The 15,071-nt window shown below is 41.7% G+C and overlaps 1 protein-coding gene across 1 annotated transcript in view; it reads right to left on the bottom strand.

Annotated features, from left to right (window-relative positions):
• The window catches only part of PPP2R5A (protein phosphatase 2 regulatory subunit B'alpha), a 45,187-nt gene extending 33,435 nt beyond the window's left edge, over nt 1-11,752 (bottom strand). The window contains exon 1 of the mRNA XM_005441896.4: nt 10,742-11,752. Coding sequence (XP_005441953.1) covers nt 10,742-10,892 — 151 coding nt within the window. The 5' untranslated portion in view covers nt 10,893-11,752. The remainder of the gene's footprint in view (nt 1-10,741) is intronic.
• Nucleotides 11,753-15,071: the final 3,319 nt, after the last annotated feature.

The raw sequence follows: 15,071 nt of genomic DNA, 5'->3' as shown, positions 1-15,071 counted from the left end.
TCAATCTTAACAAAATGTGCACTCACTTTCCTCAAGAACACGCCACCAGTTCAGAATCTAACTGTAATTCAGCTCCATGCAACAACAAAAAAATGCAGGGAAAAAAAATATAGTCAGACGACCTGACACAGTTGAATCAATGCTGCTTTGAAAAGTGCTGAGAAGTTGAGCAATTTACATATGCTTAACATATGCAAGTTTTGTTCAGCGATACTATATTACAAGAGGCAAAGAAGCTTCACTTATTACACAGCTGAAGTACATGTTTTCAAAAAGCAATTACGCTACTCCTCTTGTATTTGAACCAAGCTTTCTTCCACCAGTAAGCCAACTATTATGTTCCCCAATAGCATTCATTTATGGTTTTGGCATACACAGCTACTGTATTTGCTGTCTTCATTTAAAAACCATCAAGCAGTTTTAATGACTGATCATATGCCAGGATGGGCCTATCCTGAATATAACTGGAGGCTCTAAGCCCTTAGCATTCTCTCTTGTATGCAAGACATGAGACCGAATAATGGTTTCACTGGCTTGACGAAGGTGTAATAGCTCATGATTATTAAGTAATTGTGATCTTAAAATAATTCAAAATAGGGTCTCTGCTTCTTTAAGCTAGACAGTGCTAAACTTAAGGGTGATAAATCCTATCATAGAATTAACATGCACAGCCAGGTCATTAAACTGGGAAGAGGGGAGAATAATTGATTTCTGGAATGAGAAGTTGTTTTTTGTAAGATGTGAATATGGGATAGATGGCAACCTTTAAGTTAAAATTACAAGTTGATAAAAAGGCATGAAAATCAAAACTGCTTTCCCCAAACAGAAAATAGAACTCCTAAATAGCTTCTATTACAATGAAACACAATTGTTATGGTAAAATATAAATGCTTTCTCAAGAAGTCCTCCTAACAAAAGGACAAATAAAGGTCAAGGTAAAGCTGGGTATATAAACACATCCTCTCCTTTAAATCTAACTCTGGTTACCTTGTATTAGCCACAAGCTGAAAGCACCCACAGAGAGGAGGGCACACAACAACTTGTTACTCTCAGTAACTCATGTGCCCGAAAAATTAACCACCAGCAACACCAAAGAGACTCTATAGAAGGGAGACTACAGACATCTAAGACAGTCACAAAAAAAGATCAGAAAGGACAATCAGTATGATGCTGCTTTTTCCTGATACACAAACTTTTAAATACATTTTTCCCTAAACACAAGCATTTGTCCTTAAAGAAATACTATTTATTGAAGTATAAGAGTTCAATACAATTTTGGATCTTCACATGTAATTTTGAAGATGTAAAACGACCCCTCAAGTTGTGACAAGGCAAACTTAAGTTTCACATCTACCCTGCTAAGAATTAAAGTAAGAATAACCTAACCAGCTCTGCTCCCTGTTTTACACCCACCCACCCCCAACTGCTGTAGTACTCTGTACGTACATTACCAAGGGATAGACAGCTGAAAAGCAGGTGACACAGTTGTGTGCCACACAGACTCAGTAAAAACTTAAGCTTGATACCCATTACAGAGTACTGTATTAAAAACATTCTCTCTGCACAGGAACATAAACCACTTTGCTTGACCAGAAGACCAAAACAAACTGATATGCACTTTTTAAGCTTGAAAGGGTAGAAACTGTATTTACAACTTGAGTAAGTTCCCTTTTTATTAACTCAACTGCAAAACTCCTGTCTGACTGAAATTCTAGTATTTTATAATTAGTAAGTGTTGACAATGAAGTATGCTATAAGTGGATCTGGTGTGTGTGGTTTTTTTTTAAATCTATTAACTTGTATTCTTCCCCAATCAAATTTCACACTTTATCAAAGTATAAAACTCCAGTTTAACATAACACTAGAAAACACAAGTCAACATTACAAATCGTTTGTTTGTATTTTCCCAGAAACTGAAGAAACACCGATTTAATTTTCACATAGCAAAATTAGTGCTGAGTGCAATATAAAAATACCTTTCATTTGAAACCCAGGGTAGCTGTTAGACATTACTTCATAGAAGTACAGAAACTCATTTTGCAGTTAATTTAACACTTGGCTATTTTAAATGCATAGAGGGGAGTAATTTAATAGGAAGTCTGTGCCAGAGGAAATGTGCAAATCTAGCTTTTCAAAACTCAAGGAAAAACCTCCTCTTCCCTGGAATCCCTGTGTAAGTCTGGGTGGAAGTTACAGGTATTGGATTAATTCCTCAGATAAATATACACTTTACCAATTGGCTAAACCAGTGTTTCTTAATTTTCAAGGTTTTCTCAGACAAATAAGATAATGAGATACTTTATAATGGTAAGTGTCACACCAGGAAGAACTAAGATTAAATTGGACTAAAACACAGGTGAAATCCTGCTTCTGCTGCATTCAGTGACTTAACTCCCACTGACTTAAATGGGAATAGATCACCCTGAGCAGATGAACATTCAAGCACTTGCAAGACCTCTTCACCCACTTCACTTAAATTAAGCATTTCGCCTCAAATAAAAGACTGAGCTACTTTTTTCACTAATTTTAACCATACTCTAACAGTTTCGTTCTTTCTATCAACAACTAAAAACATCAAGTCTTTAGTAATGAGGGATCCTACACTTCATTATATTCCCATTTGGCAAAATCTCTTGGCTATTTTTACACTCAATTTACACCATTTTGATGTACTGAGTTTATTTTGCTCCTGCTTCTTACTCTTAAGGGAAAATACACAGAAATATAAATTACCAAACTTTGTCCTTCCTGATTGTACTGTGGGACCCAGCCTATGCCCCTCATGTGTGTTCTGACATTTGCATCTTGATTTTTCATCTCAAAATAACGACTGTTTTCCTACAGAATCAAAAAAATGCTGAAATGCACAAATTTCACATGTGTAATACAAACCCAAAGTTCAATTCTTATCATTTGTTGCTGTTACACACATGTGGAACCAAAATTTATGCTGCTTAACAAGACTACAGTCTTACACGTATGCCATATTTTAAGTAAGCATGAAATTTTAATGAAAAACATCATACACTTTTCAAAAGCTTTACTCAGTTACACTAAATTGGAACTTTTTTTTAAACCCATTTTATTCCTCTACACTTTCCCATAGAATTTTACTTGGGAAGAACTCAATAAAAATAAAAGCTGTGCTTTTATTTTGAAAAGGACCAACCATTTACAGAAACAAAGTAACCTATTAAATCACTTCTAAAAGTTCACTTGTTTATGCAGTGATGCACCCTGCTAATTCTCAAATACAGCAATAGCAGAAATTAAGCTGTTTCCCCCTTCATATTCAGACAAATTGCTGTGACTTCTTATTCCTGCTCTTCAGATCAGTCTTCCTGGCCCATGCTATACTGTTCTCTACACTTGCTCACCCCACCTTCTCTTTCAGTTCTTCTGAGAAAATCTATGGTGCTGCATTTACCTCCGTTATCCACAGCATGTCAACTCTCTTAAGTGTGTGATGGTCTCAGATATAAGCTTTTAATCAGTATTTTGAAAAAGGAAACTTATATAATATATTGAAAGTTTTCCTGTTATGGTAGGGAGTACCTTTAATGCCTTTAATAGTCAAAGGTTTAAAAATCACTTGCTGGAATTAGAACCTCTTCCTTTTGTAGCACTATTTTTGAATATACACATACATAGTTGTTCTTGTTACTCATATCTTGACCTCCCAGCTCCACAGCAAAATTCATATTTCTCTTCCGAACCCTATCATATTAATGGGGCTCACAAAACCTACCAATTTCACTAAAGCTTCGTTTGGTAAGATAGTGAGAAACAATGGCAAAGACACTTGAGATGAGAACAAGATAGTAACCTTTTCCCAGTGGTAGCTGGGCAACACAGTAGCACAAATTATTATTTTTTTTTTTTTTTAACCTATAGCCTCTTCCCTTCCCCAAATTCACAGCAGCAATACATGCCACTGCTTTAGCAGGTTACAGGTCACCTAGAATTCTAATCAGACTGCTGCCTATTCCCATAGCCTCCATACCCTCAAAATACTAATGCCTAGCATCCTGCACCTACATTTCACCAGCCTCTCAGCTTCACTTCCCACCCCCCTCCCATGGCCCCCCAAACATACAGTAGCCAGAAGCAGTAGTACTAAATACAATGACTGAAAGTTAATTTCACACTCTAATCATAGTCCCCGCAGTTACGTTCTCCTCATTGTTAAATTCTGCAGTAGACCGACACCTGATGAGCCAACTCCTCTGCAATCGATTCCTGACGTACAGAACAAAAACCCTAAGCCCACGAAGTTTCAGGAAGATCATGGGAAGTTCAACCACCATGATCACAATAAAAAACTATGAATTAACTAGAAGAGAGCGTGATAAATATTTCCAGAAAGCTTCACAGCCAACAGGAGTGTTGAGTCTCTGAATACTGAGCTTACTGCAGCTACTGGAGGGGAGCTAGCTTCTGCCCTCTATTCACACTTAAGCTTCTCTAAGCAGCCCACCATTTCCATACTATCCCCTCACCTGTTAATACAGTTCTGGGTTTTTGCTTCTAGAAAAATACACATTTTCCATACATAGCTGCCATGCTTATAGCAGTACTACAGACAAGAACCAAAGAAAAGCCATGCATAGTAGCCTCACAGAGCATAATAGATCCAGAAGTATCTATAAAGAATAGCGTAGTAGATGCTGAACCATCAGTCTTGCTACTGAGCATGTCTTAGAATCTGGACCAAATCAGATCCCTTTTCATTAAGAACTATGTGCTAAGTTCCAAAGTACAGCAAACATCAGACCTCAGGACAGCTTTTGGTGTTTTGTTTTGTTTTTTAATATTGTTACTATACAATTTAGTTTTCCTCTAGTCTTAGAAGCAGTTTGAACTGTTTTTGCTGAAACTAAGAAAATTAGCCTGAGGAACAGTTCCAAATAAAACTGCCCATACTTGGCATGGAAAACTTCAGTCCAAACAGTTTAGCAATGCTGTAAGCAGCCGAGAATAAGGTCTGGCGAAGGAAAATTGTAGGCAACCTTAACTACGATGAGCTCTGCCTTTAAGTCAAAAGTATATACTATGAAATAGGCATCCTGTAGACAACATACTTCAATGGCCGTGAACTCAGCAAAACTTAACAGAAACTAGTTAAGTGACTCTCCGATAAAAACCAATGATTCAGACATTAAAAAGAAGCTGTCACTGTCAGTCCAGTTTCTAGCAGAGCATTTTGCCAATGAAGTCTTATAAAACAGATGTTATTTACTACCTTGATCTAGTTCGTCTGTGGTTCCAACCTCCAAAATCCACATGCTGCCATAAATATAATTTTAGACTGCTAGATTAAAACAAAAGTCAGGACTACAATGGCATAGAATTTGAATTTTATACCTGTCCCAGTGGAATTGTCTTTTTTTCATAAGAATGCAACACCTATCCCTTCTATGCTTAAACAGAATATTAATCTGTCCAGAACTGTTAGTATGACACCTTCTCAAAAGCACTGGATGATTTTTAGATAGATAGATGTTAAAAAGAATAATCTGTAGATTGAAATAATCTTTTGATCAGATAGCCTGGAGCAATAAGCAATCCCATTTATATTTCCTACAGTAACTAACATTAAATTCAGCACCTGCAAAACTAATATCTGACTAAACTAGAAAGCAACTAATATGGAAAAGAAATCTGATACTAAGCTGGCACACAGAAGATGTGAAAGATTTAAATAGAAAAGTTCATGTGAAGACTGTCAATAGGCTCTATATTTAGGAGTAGCTCTTGATGCAAGTATATTCCAAGACCAAAAATTCAAGTCTAAGGATAAAAAAAGGTCAATTTATTAAGAATTAAAGACTAAATATTCCACTCCATAAACTAGAAGCAGCTCCTTAATATAGAAAAAAAATAAAACAGCTCATTTTCAAGGAACTACATTAAAATATTTAAAAAATTCTTAAGAGCATTTTTTAGCTATTACAAGTTCGTTATTTCTCAAAATCTGTAACTTTACTAAACAAAAGTTTTGACTACTTTATAGTATGCCCTACTGAGATTATACATAAGAGTTAAATCTAGATAAACCTTAATTCCTCACAGAACATCTTCATTCTTAACTGAAATAAAGATTATCTCTCAAGGAAAAACTCACCCAAAAAGACTGCAATTGCAAGGGGTGTTGAATACCAAAAGTACAGGATGGGGGACTACACAAGAAGAAACAATAATGAATCATGAGGGACTGAAAAAAAAGAAGTGCAGATCTGAGACAGAAAACTGTCATTTCACTTACAAATATTTATTAAGGCTGTAGTAAAAGTAAACCATTTTAAAATTTTGAAGGACACTTTCCTTTGGGGAGCAAACGGAACTTAATATAAAGAAGATAACTCCTCTCAGCTTTTTTTAACTCCACTTATTTTTGTCACTCTGAAGCACATATTATATGACTCAAAACATTCAAAGTTTGAAGTTTGAACTGACCCTGACAGATTTAATAATGTTTAAAATTGTACCCATAAGCAAGCTTATTACGTCTTCCTGTAATATTTCCAGAAAAGCTTAGCTTGAACACAGCACCTGGTTTTCAGTCAAACCCAAGCTCTCTCTCTCAAGGCTTTTAAATAAAAAAAATACTATTGCTAACACCTGTATTAGACCCCATATTTGAATGTTGAAACTACACACTGGAAGGTCTTTTAAAAAAATGTCTTACTCCAGTGTACTTCACCAGCCCTACAGAGATCATTATAACCCTGGCTAACCCATGGCTGAAAGATTTTTGGACCACTCTCCATTTGTTCTGCTGTAAGGGCCAAAGTTTTCTCTGTGGGGAGACAGTTTAATTTAGAAGCGAATACTAAAAAACTTATTTTCATATATTTGTTCTCTGAGCATGATAGAGAAAATAAGCCTGCAGTGACATACAGCTTCCCAAATGGATATTCACTATTGAGAAGATCACAGAAAAGCATCAGAAAACGTTTATTCATTCCCACTGCACTTGATGTATTTGGTATACAGAAAAAAAACCCTGTATTTGCTTTACAACCTGACAAATCATATTAACTGTACTAAATAAAAGCAACAAGTTGTGGTTTCTAATCACCATTTTCCACCTGCATTTTTACATGATTCTTCAATCAAAAATGACAGAAACAAGTATGCATACTTTTAGTGTAATGAGTCAGATCAGGTTCCAAAGTCAAGCTGTATCTCTCTTTTCAAAAATGAAGGTAACTGCATGTGCTATTGCAATCTGACTTGCTATCAAGACAAAATTACCACTTCTTAAGACGTTAAAAATAGCACTTCCTTTGCCAGATTTCTTTAATCTGACTCTCAGAATTGTTCATGAAGTGATAAAATCCTGCTGTTAACCAGCAAGTTATTTTGGCTGCAGAATTTTCAAAGGATTTGTATTATGTAAACTATAAAGTAACAAAATTAAAAGGAGAGGGAGAAAAAAAAGAAGTATCTTCAACTTCTAAGAGGTTTAAGAAGCTTTTTTTTTTTGTCTTCTTTTAAATACAGTCATTGGGTCTTCAGTATTTCTTATTCAATTTTTAAATAATACAGTAAAATGGACACTCATCCTGAATAACAAACCCATAGGAAACCTCCTAACCTAACTGAAGAACATATTACTAATTTATGTATCCTGACATTAGTCAGGTGTTACTGAGCTTTTATCTAAAAATGATAAATAGCATCACACACAAAAATAAGCTGAATGTTAATGAAAACACACAGTCTTGCTGCCCCTTCTCTTAGTCTCACTCCCCCAAGAAAACCTCTAAAAAGAAAAGTACCTGCTATTTGAGGCTGTTACCTACTAGTAGTTACAGATATATTTCTCCTCCTAGCAGTGATACAATATACAGCCAAATTAAGGAAATCTGGTAATACACAGCAACAGTACAATTAACTGCAGAAATATGTACTTTTCGGATGATCTGTCTACAGCCTTTCAAACAACACAACTATGAAAGCATGTTACACAATCTGGTCTGGCCATTTCAGTGGCAAAACAACCAACAGTCCCTAGATAAAAGAAAAAAACCCACAACACTATCTACCCAAGATGGTATGTTTTAAAGTGGGTGGGTAATTTTTATTTTTCTTCTGGAACATCACTCCTTCCAGTAAAATAGACGTAAGCATTTTAAGCCATCTGACAAACCTATTGGGGAAGTTTTAAAATACTGTTTATACTTATTTTAGAATATTTTTTCTTAGAAATAAAGAAACAAGACATTAACTATAAACAAGATGAAATATGATACAGCAGCGTAACACCAAATGGCATTTTCAGCTATAAAACACTACTTTTCTCCCAATACAGGCTTCAAACACCTCAGATTTATCTATTTATTTGAAGGTACCTGGAAAAGCAAAAAGTGTTCATCTGATTTCGTAAGTGTATGCTGAGCACCCTTAGGCATCAGTATAATGACTGTACTTTCCTTTTTCAGCCTCTCCCTGAGAATGCTGGCTACTACTCTGTAGGTGATGCTACACTGGCAGCATCACAACTATTACTGAATTCTACATTAACTTCAAAGAATAAAGCAAAGCATTTTCGAAGATGCATGCAATTAGAACAAAAAGTTTTACAAAATGATACATTTACAGAGAGAGCAAATACTTTCTTTCTGGAAGCTTTTTTGGTTTAGGGGGCAGGGGAGGTTCTAGAGAGGAAGGGAGAGAGGGAGCCTCAAGCAGGCGGAGACAAATGAACCTATGTCCACAGCTACATTCAGGACAAACCTAACATCACAAATCCAACAGAGAAAACATGCAGAAAAGTACTGCGAAACTTTCTGCTAACTGCCTACTTGAGATTCTTGTCCATAATTATGTTTTGAAGCAGGTTCAGAGGGCAAGTCTTTTAAATTTAAACCACAAGCATATAGATAGATGTTATTTTCCTTTAAGAAATTAAGGCAATTCAAACTACTATAAAACTCTGCATAACTGAAGAAATTCCTCTGATAGTTTATGGCCTCAAATTTCCAAACATCTGAGCTGCTGATGCCACACAAAATTTCTCTGTAAAAAGCTGTAAAACTGCACTCACAAAACTGTAAGACTTAATCATTCAGAGTTAAAAATTTAATATTAAAGTCCCAGCTCAGCAAAGAATGTAAACTTGGACATTTTGCTGATTTAAGTTGGAATTACTCCCTGCATAAAGTATGTATGTTTAACCGTTTGCTGGATCAGAACTCAAACTTTCTGAAGTCTGCCACCTATGTGTGATATTTACCAAGTGCTTATACAAGGTCTCAAGTGTGGTTTTATAAAAATAACATCTGAAAAAATATACTGTCTAAACAGCATGTGAACAGCAGAAAACTAATCTTGGTTTCACACAAATTATTCCAGTTATGAATCCCTTAAATCGAACTAGCGTACCAAGACAGGACACAGAGAAAAGAAAGTCCAGAACAAGCACCAAGAACACCCTTGCTGTTGTTAAAAGTAACACCCAAAGTCACTGCAACAAACACGCTAAAAAAATGACCCCCTTGTTACTCTCCTGCCTAAGCTTATTCGCCCTTTATAACATTTCTGCTAACTACCAGTTTTGTGGTTCACGTACATCTGCCACTCAAGAGCAGGAAAAAAAAAAAAAAGTATCTTGAAATACTACAGACATGACTTTATCCCCCCCCCCCAATTAACTATCTAGGAATACTTTTAAGTTCCCTGTATTTCGTTCAGATTTTGGGTATTTGCTGCACATCACCATAATTTTTTTTACACCATCATATGATGCCGCCTCATAAACCTTAAGACTTTAACAGCAGTGGAAGTAAAACTGATGTGCTGGGTCATGTTAAGGTAATATCTCTCCCTTATTTTTCAGGTCACTGTCAAATAAGTTAGTAACAACTTTATGTTCTCTACTTAAACTTTTTTTTTAGGTTTTAGAAGAAGAAATATAGAAAAAATTATTTTGATGTTCAAAGGTATTAGTTTTCGTTTCATTTTCATAATCTAATGAAGCGAGTCTTTTCAGACTTCGGTTCCAGTACACAGGATAAAACCTTCACTATCCGTTTTTATGTCAGCAATGCCAGCATCTACAATTTTCATTCAGTTGCGAGCATTCGCGTACAGTGTTATGCAGGAGGTCTCTGGGGCAACTCCTGATCATTGAAATAAAATAGGCAAAACGTCATTCAAACACTGTTCAGAAGTGATGGGAAGGAGCCAAGAAGCCAAACGCAAACTCTCTCCGGTAACTCAGGATATTATGCCACAGGCAGGGAGTTCCTCTTTGCAAAGTCCCCCCGTGGGAGGAGCCACCACTCGCTCCTCGGTTTTACTGCTCAATTCCCTGAACTTACCGCCTGCATTTTCCACAGTTAAGCCCTCAAAAAGCACACCTGCCCGCTCAACACTTACTCCTGAATTACCCAGAAAATGGGTGGCAAGTTAGCGGAATCAGTCTCCGGGACAGTAAGCGACAAGCGGCCCGTCCAACACTCGGTTACGTGCGCGGAGGCAGCGAACCCCTCCGCACACAGAACTACTGCAGCGTCCCTACCTGGAAAGCACCGGCAGCTCAGGAGGAGGGCACGGCTAAAGGGCAGAGGGTGCGGGGGAAGGGGACAAGCCAGGCCAGGCGGCGACAGGGCAGCGCGGGGCAGGCAAGCGGTGTCAGAAGAGGCAGCCCCAGGCGGCCGAGGTCATCGGCACCTGTAGCCGGAGGGCTGAGGTGTGCGAGGGCAGGGAGGGGGGAAGGACGACAGACGGGTACCTTTGAGCTGGGGCAGCGGCGAGAGCTCCACCTGGCTGCTCTGACTGCGGAACTGCGAGGAGCCCTGGGAGCGCTTCTGCCTCTGAGCCTTGCGCACCGATTTCCGTGTGAAGCCATCCACTTTCTCCGCGGCAGAGATGGCCGCCGACATGGCTGGGCGGTGAGGCGGCGCGGGGGGACGTCGCTCTCCAGAAGCATATATTAAAGCGGAGGGAGAAGCGGGCGGGCAAAAAAAGGGCTTAAAAAAAAAAAACCCAACCACTAACCCCCCCAAAAAAACCAAACCCCAAACCAAGTCTTCCCTGCCGCCAGGCCCGCCCGCGTACACCACACGAACGGGGAGCGGGTAGGAGAGGGCTGGCGTCCTAGCGGCGTGCGGGGCGGCGGTGCCGGCGCGGGTGCCGGGGAGGCTCCTCGCTCCCGGCTGCGGCCGGGGTCCTCCGTTCCTGCTTCCCCCGGCGTTTCCTCTCCGCGCGGAGCCGGCGGCCGGCGAGGGAGAGGAAAAGGGGGAGGAGGAAAGGGGAAAACAAACAAACAAACCCAACCAACTTTGCCCGGCGGGGCGGGCGGGCGCCAAACTTTCCCGCGGCGCGGGGGAGACCGAGCTCCCGGTCACCTCAGAGCAGGCGCGACGCGAACCGCCGCGGCCCGGGCTCGGCGGCGCCGCTGCCCCGCTCCCGCCTCGCTCGCTCCGCGCCCCCCTCAGCCGGGCTCTCCTGCGCCAGCCCGCGCCGAGCTCGCTGTCATCGGCCGGACTCGCCCCTGGGCCGAGCTCGCCGGGGAGGCGGCTTCCACTCCCCGCGCCCCAGCCGCTCGCTTCCACACGCCCCTTCTCCGCCTTCAACTGCCGCCGGGCGCTTCCCGCGCCTCCGCCGTCATCCTGCCCCCTCCCGCTCCCCGCCGGGGGCCGCTACGAGTGTCTCCGCCCGCCACAGCCCCGGAGCCGGCGGGCGACCGGCCGCGCAACTTGGCGAAGCGAGTAGAGTTGAGGGGAGGAAGAAGGGGAAAGGGGCGGGGCAGGGGCGACCGCGAAAGGGGCAAAAAGGGGCGAGATGAGCGGCCGTTGCTGGCGGCTCTGAGTGATTGACGGCTCAGGGCAGCCAATGAAAAGAGAAGATCGTGGAACTTCACCACCACCCCCTTCCTCGCGCAGAGGCTTGGGGAGGACGCGGGAGCTGGGACGCGCACGGGGGACGGCGCGATTGACAGCTGGCTTCTCCAACTGAGAGGAGGGGAATGGAGGTGGGCGGGGTTTCCTGGCCGACGCGCAAGGCGAAGGAAGGGGAAGGGGTGGGGCGGGCGCCGGCCAATCCGTGCTGGGGGGCGGGCGCGGCGCCGCAGAGGGAAGCGGCCGGCGGCAGAGCGGGGCTGTTGGGCGCGCGGCGTTGCCGTTACGGTGGCGCCCCGTTACCGAGTCGCTACCGGCCGCAGCGGTCGCCCCGGGCAGCGAAGGCCTTTTCTCCTCGTGCAGCCCGGGCCCGCTCGCTGTCGCTTCTGTGGGACACAGCGAGCCGTCATAGGGACCGGCGGGGGCAGGAGTGCAACCGGGACTCCGGGCCGGGGCCCTGGGCCCTGGTCCCGCCGCGGGCGCCCTGCCTCACCCCACCTGAGTCGGGATTGTGAGGGGGGGGAACGCGAAAAGGTGGAGAAGGTGCGTGGAGGGAGGGCGACTGGGGGCCCGTCCCGCCGCCCGGTGCACGCCTCTGCCCGTGGGGCCCCCCGTGGGCCGGGGTCCCGGCGCCGGTGTCCCCTGCGGGCTGCGAGGCAGGGCGGGGGCTGGCCTGGCCGTACTGGAGCTGCTAGAGCAGCAGTCGTGCCCGGTGCTTCTAGCAGGAGCTGGGGGTGCTGCTCACAGGGGAAACTGCCGAGAGGGTGTTCAACCATGAGCGCAGCGTGCCAGCGGGCTCCGTGCCGTCTGCGAAGTGCTTGTGACTTGTTTTTCCCCATCCTGCCAGCACCTCCACGTTTTTGCTCTTCCTTACATCTCCGGATGAATTTGGCCCTTGCGGGGCTGGGTTACCATGGTGTTTGCTTTCTCACACTGAGTCACAGTCTCGTTTTGCAGGCTGAAGGCACAAAACTGCCTGAAACAAGCACGTGCTTAACTTTCAAGGAGTGATTATTTACGGAGTAACTGATTCTTCTGTTTCATACAAGTTACACGGCTCAGGCTGAAGTTAGGCTATGAGAAATGAGAGCATATGAAAACCGTGACTGTGCATGCAGTACATGGCTGTGTTCAAGTCTGACTTTTGCTTGGTCCCATTTCCATGTTCAAACAGCCTCCCCTTTTGAACTGCAAAAATACAGAATGCCTTAGCTTGTAGTCATCCACGTAGAGATAAGTTTTATGCACATCAGCACATTTCTTAGTACATAATTTTAGAACCAATTCAGCAGATTACTGTAGTATTTTAAATACACGCTCAAGTTTCAGTAGCTATGGTAGGACATAAATACTGCAAGGTAACTTGTTTGTTAAATGCCTTCATGAGTTAGTCTATATGTATAAACCATAAATCAAAAGTCAAGTGTACATTATAGTTTTATGTGAGTGTTGAACTTTGGAAGCCTGTTCAATAGAAACTGTTGTCTGTATTTCCTCCTGTCATTCTTTTCCTTTTTTCTTTCCTCTGTTAACACAATCTCTACTAACTTTTTAATGTATCATTACTTGTGCACCTCCTGCCTTTTTTGGTTTTTGTGAAATAATCTTTGGTGTTTGGTAATACAGAGAGGGAAAGTACTCTTAAGAGCATTCTTTTCCATATACTTCTGATTCAATTCTGGACACAACATATCTAGAAATTAGAGGGGACAAGTGTTATTTTTCTTGTAGGTGTGTAGACTTTTTATTTCATTTTTTTTAATGTATTACAAAATGCATTTTACTGGCAAAATGACAGTCTTTAGGCACTCAGTCTTTAAACCACCAGCTCATGTATTTATTGCAGTAAAGGAAATCCTTGCATTCCTTCCCTGGTTGATTTGCATTTCACTTTGTGACCCGCAGATGCTACTGGGAGAGCGCTAAGGCCCATACCCTGTATTGGTGTGTTCCTCAGTTCCTGCCTGCCCTCCAACAGCTGTCATTTTCTTCTGCACCCATTTTTAGAAACTGACACTGATGTGTCATTGTGTCCTGTATACTGTTTAATTGGCAACTCAAGCCTTGCTGCCCGTTCCCAGTGTAAAAGTCTACCTTAAAGTTTCATCAATTAAATATTTTGGAATTTGTTAACGAAAAGTCTTACGTAAGTTCTAAGTAATGTAAAGATATTTTTCTAACATTTAAAATATTTTCTTCAAGGTTACTAGGCTTTGGAATGGCTTCTGTGCGGTTTAAAAACTATACTGTAAAAATCTGTTGGCAGTTGAAATTCATGTTGCAAAGCCCTTAGTAAATAGTAATTGTAGTCTCGCAATGATGGGATTTTTGTATCAATTGCATTGGAAAATATTTTCAGACCGTACCTTTGTGTATCACTCATAAAAGAAACATGGGTGAAATCTGAGTCAGGCAAACAAAAAGAAACTTTTATTCTCTCAAATAAATCAAAATTATTTTTAGCTGTTGAGTTTTCTTTTCACTTTCCGATATAACTCCTCTGTTTCAGAAAAGAATCATCATCAGCAATGTAGACCAGCTACAGTTTCCCAGGCTGGAATGGTAATGTTTGAATTAATGTACACTTGAAGTCAGTGGAATTACATGGGTGTATGAAACCGTTGGAACATACAGGCCTGTGGGACTGGGGTATTTGGAGAAAAAAATGAAAGTGAGAGCTCTGACTGGCAGTCTGAAATAGCTGCGTTTGAGAAGGCTGAAGATTGCCCTTCCCCGCTTTCTGCACATACTGCTTCCTACACAGCTGTCGGAGCTGCTCTGAGTCAGCTTCCGAACCCCCTGGTTTTTAGAGTGTGTGTATATTTAAAGGCACACAGCAATGGTGCCAAGTTTTAAGCTGATGGCTCCACATCCAATTCATAAAAGTCTGAGGTGTCCACAGAGAATGTTGTGAATAGTAATTTTATGCCAAGCTATTCCCACTCCTAAATCAGAGCCCTCAATATGCACTGAAGCATTGATTCTGCAAAACCGCACGCGTGCCTCTAACTTGACTTGGAAGAAAGCTCATTATCATTCATGCTCATTATTCAAAATGGAGAAGCAACATTCTGGAACAGATTTAACTAAAAGTCACATTTGCAGTTCTTTTCATTCAATCACAGAGATCTATTTCCTGCACCTTCTTAGCATCTTTTTACCCAGGAGCGAGACCTTTGGTAAAGTGAATGAGAACATGATATATCATTAACTTGCAGAATC

Source organism: Falco cherrug, chromosome 13 (genome assembly GCF_023634085.1).
Source record: "Falco cherrug isolate bFalChe1 chromosome 13, bFalChe1.pri, whole genome shotgun sequence".
Classification (NCBI taxonomy): Eukaryota; Metazoa; Chordata; class Aves; order Falconiformes; family Falconidae; genus Falco; species Falco cherrug.
This window is presented reverse-complemented; position numbering and strand designations above follow the sequence as displayed.